At 45.9% G+C, this 8,283-nt stretch overlaps 1 protein-coding gene across 1 annotated transcript in view; it reads left to right on the top strand.

Moving 5' to 3' along the window:
• The window catches only part of LOC108229508, a 23,919-nt gene extending 20,591 nt beyond the window's left edge, over positions 1 to 3,328 (top strand). Inside the window, exons 4-7 of the mRNA XM_037976715.1 lie at positions 18 to 350; positions 1,297 to 1,623; positions 2,407 to 2,724; positions 2,796 to 3,328. Coding sequence (XP_037832643.1) covers positions 18 to 350; positions 1,297 to 1,623; positions 2,407 to 2,724; positions 2,796 to 2,890 — 1,073 coding nt within the window. The 3' untranslated portion in view covers positions 2,891 to 3,328. The remainder of the gene's footprint in view (positions 1 to 17; positions 351 to 1,296; positions 1,624 to 2,406; positions 2,725 to 2,795) is intronic.
• Positions 3,329 to 8,283: the final 4,955 nt, after the last annotated feature.

Below are 8,283 nucleotides of genomic sequence, written 5' to 3'. Positions count from 1 at the left end.
CTCTGTCGTCCTCTCAGGCTATAAAACAGTCATGGAGGTGGAGTCAGGGGCGGAGTCTGTCCTGCTGCCCTGCAGAACCACAGTTCACCTGCCTGAAGACGCTAAAGTGGAGTGGAGGGACAGAAATAAGCATAAGGTCCATGTCTACAAGAACGGCTCTGATCGACCTGAAGAACAGCTGTGGTTCTACAGAAACAGAACAAAGATGGATGAAGACCTGCTGAGAACTGGAGACCTCAGTCTGACTCTGAGACGCCCCACAGCTGCAGACACAGATACCTACACCTGCAGCGTCTACAACAAGAAAACAAACATCCTGATGAAGAAGAAAGTCAAGCTGGAGGTCAAAGGTCAGTGTTTTAAATGCGATAATGATGTATTTTTCCAATCAGCTGATTAGTTGTGATCGATCCTGATCAGTCTTAGAAGCTGAAAGTCAGATGTGAGTTTTGGTCTGATTGTCCCAAAGCACCTCTGTACCTTCAGTGTTCCAGAACATCGGGTCTGAGGCCCAACCTACAGGCTAATGGTCCCACACCTTCACTGGCAGTCACCTTCTTCATGCTGGAGGTCCACCTCTGATATGTGACTTTCTTTCTCTGTCCATACTGTCCAAACTATGGGTCCTCTGTCCATTTGATGAGCTTTAATGCTCCCAAATACTCCACAATGATATTTATCTGAAAGGATTATCAATGACCTGTTTGTAGTCTGAGCTATCGTGTCCATCAGGAACTTCCACCTGACCCGGAGCCGTCTGCCTTCAGGGATGAATTCAGGGAGAAGGTTCAGGGTCCCTCTGTGTAAATACAACCGTCTTAAACATTCGTTTGTACCATTCTCCATCAGTCTGAGAAATGGCAGAGTAGCGGGGCCTGTTCAGAGGATCAGGAGGCTCAGACGGTGATCATGTGTTGTGTGTGAATGGAAATGATGTGTTTATGTGGCTGCACTGCCGATCTGAAGTTTGTGCTGAGCAGATTTGTGATGTATATCAAGGTGTCTTTTTGCACAAATTTGAAGTATGCTTATTGGACCACTGGTGTTATTTCTATGTATTTATTGTGTTTTGCAGCCCTGTCCCTACTTCCAGGATGAATTTCTCCTATGGTAGACAAATAAGTCATCTTTATGTTTAACAGGGACAGTCAGATGTCCCCTCTGACTGTCCTGTGGTCTGCTGTTGAACTTCTAGGACCATCAACTGACAGTAACCATACAGAAACTACCACTGAACACCAGTGGAGGTCAATACCAAGCACATTTCCACTGAACTGATTTTATTTGTCCTCTCAGTGCCACAGGTGGAGGTGTATTCAGGGGCGGAGTCTGTCCTGCTGTCCTGTGAAACCTCAGTTGTACTTCCTGAAGATGCTAAGGTGGAGTGGAGGAACAGTGATGACTGGTTGGTCCATGCGTACTGCAATGGTTCTGACCAACTTCAAGAGCAGTTCTGGTTCTACAGAAACAGAACAAAGATGAATGAAGACCTGCTGAGAACTGGAGACCTCAGTCTGACTCTGAGACACCCCACAGATGAAGACACAGATACCTACACCTGCAGCGTCTACAGCAGAGAGGGAAACATCCTGATGAAGAAGCAGGTGGATCTTGGTGTCAACGGTCAGTGCTTTAAACCTGAGGTTCTTGGGTTTTTCTAATTAATGGATTATTAGTGATCAGTACTGATCAGAGGAGTTATAAAAGGTCAAAGGTCAATGGCTGTTTCATTTGAAAGTGAATGTGTGCAGCATGTATCGTGTTTGTCACTGAAAACGAGACAGAATGTGTGAACGTGCTGCAGGAGGCAGAGATACTGATCTAATTGGTTTTCTCCTCCATCTTTAAATTAAACAGAATCTTTAAACTAAGATCACGCTGAGGCAGCTGACTCAGTGTTCAAAGGTGTTTCTCATTCTACAAAATACAGCCGACACACAGACGAGCCAGCCTGGGGGGGCTGCTGTGGTTCTCCTTCCTGTGGGGAACATTGATGGGTTCCATTGGTTCCATTGGTTCCATTGGTTCCAACGAACCCCAAAGTTAGAGATTCCTGACCATTCTCAACTTCAGACTCCAGCATGTTAAGTTGTGAATAAAACCCAGTTTAGCAGCAGTAATAATTGTTTATTTAACTTTAGTTAGTTCTGCTACAGTGAGAAATAAATGATCAGACTGACGGGAGTTAGTCTGTTGACTGAACACAGTTATCAACTTGCCTCTGAATGTTCATATTTCCCCCTTCTTACTGTAACATAACGGGCAGTTGTGGACAGATGTTAGTTAGACTATGACCTGCCTCCATCCACACCAGGTGTGCCTTTAGTCTGAGCCTGGCCAATAAGGATGGAGAGGGACATGACACCCTGGTCCAAGCACAGCTGATGGTCTCTGTTATTCTCTCAGACTGTCAGGTGGAGACGGAGGTGGGGGCGGAGTCTGTCCTGCTTCCTTTCAGAACAACACCTGAGCTGCTGAAAGACACCAACGTGATGTGGTGGCGCTACCAACCTGGACAAGTAATGACGGTTGCTATGCGCAAGTATCAAGAACCGAATCAGTTGTCCAAAAACAGAACCAGGATGAATAAAGACTTCCTGACAACCGGAGACCTCAGTCTGACCCTGAGACACCTCACACTGGAAGACTTTGGAAGCTACAGATGTGTGGTCTACAGAAGAAGAAAAATATTGATGTGGACAACAGTTCATCTTAAAGCCAAAGGTTTGTTTGTTTGTCTGTGGTTGTTTGGTTGACCTGGGTGTCTGTCTGACTGTCTCCTGTGTCCTCTGCAGGAGGAGTCCAGGTCCAGAGTCAAACAGAGGACATCAGGACCAGAAGTGGCTCCATTGATCTGACTCCTCTGATGGCTCAGATGGACGACAGATGAAGAAGTCTGCAGACTCAGTAGCGATGAGGGATCAGGGATGGAGTCAGTGTGATGTCACATGTTGATCAGCTGTATCTGGACTCCAACATGTTGTTGTTGTTGTTTATTTTGGGCTGTTGTTGTTGTGTACAGAGCGGTGGAGGAAGCCACTGCAGTGATGAGGGTCTGAGCTGGACCCATTTCTTAAAATGTCACTGCACAGTGGAGCAGTGGTTGAACCTGTCGCCTCTCAGCAAGAAGGCCGCAGGTTCTCCTCACAGCTCTTTTGGGTGGAGTTTACATGTTCTCCCCGTGGAACCGTGGGTTCAATCCAGGTTCTCTGCTTCCCTCCCACAAACCAAAAACATGCAGGTTTGGTTCATTGGTGACTCTAAATTGTCCCTAGGTGTGAGTGAGAGTGGTTGTTGTCTCCAGGTGTCCCTGTGATGGACTGAGACCTGTCCAGGTGTCCCTGTGATGGACTGAGACCCGTCCAGGTGTCCCTGTGATGGACTGAGACCTGTCCAGGTGTCCCTGTGATGGAGACCTGTCCAGGTGCCCCTGTGATGGACTGGAGACCTGTCCAGGTGTCCCTGTGATGGAGACCTGTCCAGGTGTCCCTGTGACGGACTGGAGACCTGTCCAGGTGTCCCTGTGACGGACTGATTAAAGATGGCCGCCACCAATGGACATTGTTGGCAGCTGATTTCACTCATGACGAATGCTGAGGCAGATTCTGGTGGTCAGTGATGCATCTTTAGAGGAGATTTTTATCCCAGATGATCCACATTTAGAAAACATTCAAATGAAAACCTGTGAAAAAGCTGTTTGCTGTCACAGCTGCTCCTCATGTGTTCATCAGTCTCCCATCACCCTGTCATCCTGTCTGCTCCTTGTTGGTTTGTTTGGATTTTCCTGCTGCTTTTCCTTTTTATGTTAAATGTTTTGTCCTCCCAGATCGGAGTCAAAGTGTTTTCAGGGTTAATGTCCCTGGTACAACCAACACAAATAAATAAAAGAAAATAATTAAAATAAGACTTTATTTCAGAACTGATACTCTGTGGTGACGTCATCCACGGCCTCATCATCCTCAGCTCCCTCCTCTTCCTCTCTGGGTGAAGATTTTCTCCTGGAAACACGGAGCTTCCTTCCTGCAGAGTTTCACAGTAAATCATCAGAAGGAAAACGGGATCCGTTTTAATAAAACCTGTTTTACTGGAACAAACATTCACCCACAGGATGAAGGTGTTTGTGCTGCTTTAAAGCAGATCAGTTTTTACAGAAACAATCCAACCTGCCGGACCTCCGGTTACCTGAGGAGAGCTGAGGGTGGAGAACCAGCAGGACGGTGAAATTGATGAACGAGAAGACCTTCACGATGTAGGACATTATGTTCAGCTGACCTGGAGCAGAATGTGGCTCCGAGGTTTTAGATGCTGGGAAAAACAAACGTCTGGTTAGGAAGGACTAAAAACACGTCTGTTAACGCAGCTGTTTGTTTAGAACCTCACAAGAGATAAAACTGAGCAGCAAAGTCTCCAAACAGGATAAATATTTGAACACACACTTATATTTAAAATGTCTCTGCGTTAAAAAATAAATATCCCTCATCGATCACACTGAAATAAAACAAACAAACTGCTGAGTTCATTTTAAATAATAAACTGTGGCTCCGTTATATTTGTTAACTTCAGGCTGGGATTCTTTAATATTCTGTAGAATAAAACATATTTTATCTGGGGGGTTGTCCGGGATCCTAACACTACAACCCAAGATCTTAGTCTTTTTATTGGCCGCTCAGGACAAACTTTACTCTAAAGGCTGATGAAATATAAACAAGTTATTTAGTTTGTGATGACTTGGAAAACAGCATCTTTATCTGAAGAAACAGAAACTGGAGAACAAGAACATGAAACGTTTTAGGGTCTGATTCCTATAAAACCCTTGTGCTGCCTCTACAGACGTGTTGAGACCTCCATGATGGACGGTAAGTTACTGAGAACATCACGCCACAGGTTCTGAGGGTTGAGACTGCCTCACATCAAACCAGAGCAGGACACAGGGACACACTGAGGGGGTCTGTGGGTCCCTGTGGGTCCCTGTGGGTCCCTGTGGGTCCCCAGGCCCAGACCAGGGTCTGGTTCAGGCTACGAGGCGACCTGCATTAAAAAGTCAATACATCGTTGGACAGAGGACCAAGAGTTAGGTTACCAAGGGGACAGGACACTTGTCCAACACACAAACCCCCAGGAGAGACATGGTTAGGAGGGCGGGTGACCAAGGAACCGGGTCAGAACCCTCGTTAGTTCTACTTCCACTAGAACAGTGGTTCTCGAACCTTAAATCCAGAACATGAGCGTAGCAGAGACTCGTGTTGATCAAAGTTTGCAAACATCTCCTTTAAGGGTTTTAAAAACAGTTTGTTAACAATAATTTCTTATCCATCTATGGCCACTGATTAGTTAAAGCTAAATCTGCTTCTGGTTATTATTTTTTAAAGGTAGATCTTCTCAAGATCCCCCACTCGGTGTGTCACGACCCAAACTGGGGTCCAGACCCCAACTTTGAGACCCTCTGCTCCGGAGAGGTTACTCCTCCTCCTCCATCAGGGCTGATGTTCCTCACACACCTGATGTAACTCTGTCTGTCGCTCCCTGGTGGCCGGTGTGTCAATAAGAGCTGTTGCCATGGTAACCCAGTGACTGTGCAGCACCTGTTGCTCCTCATTCCTCACCTGTGAGTATTTAAATGGGTGTTGATGTTAAACACCTACATTTAAACATTAGTTAGTTTATTATCATGATGCTAATCTATGAACAGGATAGCTTTGAGCTGTCAGACCTGACTGATGAAGTGCTAACTATTCTGTGGTGCCAATATGGTTCTGTAACATGTGGTTGTGTACATGTGCATGTGTTCTTTGTGTATTTTTATAGTTTTATAGCAGTTTTCATGTGAAGGGAGACATAAACAGCCTGAGCCTACAGGCTGTTGCCGCTGGTTCAAAGTACATAAAAACATTTAGGGAGGTTGTTTGCACAGATAAAGCTCAAATAAAGACAACTTATTTGACAAAAAAACAACATATTAAAGAAGCCTTCAGGTGATTTAAGAAACTCACGTCTGACCAACAACCAGCTGGGCGGTGACTGTTTGTAGTCACTGGTCTGACACGTGTATTCGCCTTCATGAGACGTGGAGACAGGGTGGAGGATCATGTGACCTGTAGGCTCAGTCCTGAAGTGGGAGCCATCTTTATAGAAAGTAGCTGTGGTGTTGGAAGGACTGGTCTTTGTTCGACACCTCAGGGTGACTTTGTCTCCAGAGCTCACAGGGAGGACAGGACTCTGCAGGATCACTGGTTTGTCTGCACACAGAGAGAAGGGAGAAGGATCTTTGTATGTCTGCTGGACAGATGTTTGGTTTGTCAGAGGACAAACACAGCTCTGGATTTAAGCTCCAGTTTGATGATTAACGTTACAGAAAATGGGGGGGAAAAAAAACAGTCTCTGTAGTTCCTTGAAACTCATTTTTCTTAAAGTTTGACCCACATGGGAACGGAGTAGAGCCGCTGCTCCTCCTCATCAAAAGGAGCCAGATGAGGTGGTTCAGACATTTGATTAGGATGCCTCCTAGTTCTGGTTTTCTTGGCTTGACCCACTGGGAGGAGACCCCAGGGCAGAGCAAGAACTCTCTGGAATGGATGGATGGATGGATGATAGATGGATGGATGATGGATGGATGGATGATGGATGGATGATGGATGGATGATGGATGGATGATGGATGGATGATGGATGGATGAAGCTTTATTTTCTTCCTGGACTTCAGACCATCACAGTCTGTGTTCTGATTGGTTTCATGTTCTTCAAGTGATAAATCAGCAGCAACTTTCTGACCAATCAGAGCACACTGGGCTATGTGGGCGGGTCTTTAGAAGACAGGAAGTAAAACGAACTGTTTCAGACAGAAGGTGATGAAGGACAAGGACACCTGTTGAACGTAAAGAAGTGTAATGTCTGCGCTGTCCTACCGTAGACAGAGATGTTGACGCTGTTGCTCCTCTGCTTGGTTGGAGACTCACATCAGTAGATGGCGCTGTCTGATGGCTTGGCTGTTTGCAGGAAGCAGCCTTTAGTTTTGTTTCCCCACTGGTCTCCACAGTTTCCCATCTTCCCTCCAGAGGTGGTGAACCTTTTCACCTCCCATCCTGAGCTGCTGTCGTCCCCACAGCTCAGGTGGAAAGTTTCATACTCGAACAGCTGAGACGAGTCTGGAGACACGGTGAGAGACGCCGGCTCAGAGTCATCTGAGGACAGAGACAGATGAAATCAGCCGCACTTCCTCAGAGGTCCAAGAAACAAGAACATGTCTGTAGAAATGTTGAAGGAAGCAGCTGCTGCTTCAAATCCCAACATCAGCTCAGAATAAACACCTCCATGCAGGTGTTTGAACTGCTGGAGTGAACAAAGAACCTCATTATGGTCACAGCAAACGGACTGCTGACGGCCTGAATATAAGACTGGGACTAATGAGGAACAGGTGAGACAAACGAAGACAAACTGGACTGAATGAAAGAAGGGACAGGTGAGGAGAGCTGACTGAGGACAGACACTAGGAGGTGGACATGAACAGAAACAACAGAGATGGGTTCTTTAATGCTCCAAATGCTGCTGATCTGTGGAAAAGGACATGTCAGTGTTAAAGAAGACATGTAGTTCTAACATTTACAGTTTGAACTTGTATTTTTAATGTGTTTGACTGTTGTTTGTCCTTTGTTCTACAGTGCAAAGTAAAATCAAAAAATACATTTTTAAAATAATACAAACAGTTCTTCAGTGAGGTTTCATCAGATGTGTCATATTTCTGATTCTTGATTCGATCTTTACCTTTTATCAGCAGCCAGCTCTGTGGGGAATCGTTCCCATCGATCTGACACCTGTAGAGACCTTCAGCAGACCTGGAAACATGCTGGAGGCTCATGTGACCTGAGGAGTCACTCCCTATGAGGACGCCATCTTTAAAGAAAGCTGCTGGGAGGTTGGAGGGTTTGTCCTTTGATTGACAGCTCAGAGTGACATCATGTCCCTCCATCACAGGGAGGACAGGACTCTGCAGGATCACTGATCCACCTGAACACAGAGACAGAAAAGTGAAGCTCAAAGAAGAATTCTTCTCTGATGAGACAAACAAGGTCTCCAGTCAAACGTCTTCTGCTGACCAAGGCCTTTAGCTGACCTTGGTCAGATATCTCAAATTCTCCTGGAACTATGGAAACAAGATGCTCCCCTCTGCCTGAGGACATCTGTGGATCTGTTCAGAGCTCGCTGATAAACTTTCCATCATTATCAAAGACAATGGCCTCTGTGACGGGATTCATGGACTTCTCTGCAAACACACACACACACACACACA

The sequence above is a fragment of the Kryptolebias marmoratus genome, linkage group LG7 (assembly GCF_001649575.2).
Source record: "Kryptolebias marmoratus isolate JLee-2015 linkage group LG7, ASM164957v2, whole genome shotgun sequence".
Lineage (NCBI taxonomy): Eukaryota > Metazoa > Chordata > Actinopteri > Cyprinodontiformes > Rivulidae > Kryptolebias > Kryptolebias marmoratus.
Note: the sequence above shows the minus strand (reverse complement) of the source record. Positions and strands in the feature narration are given on the sequence as shown.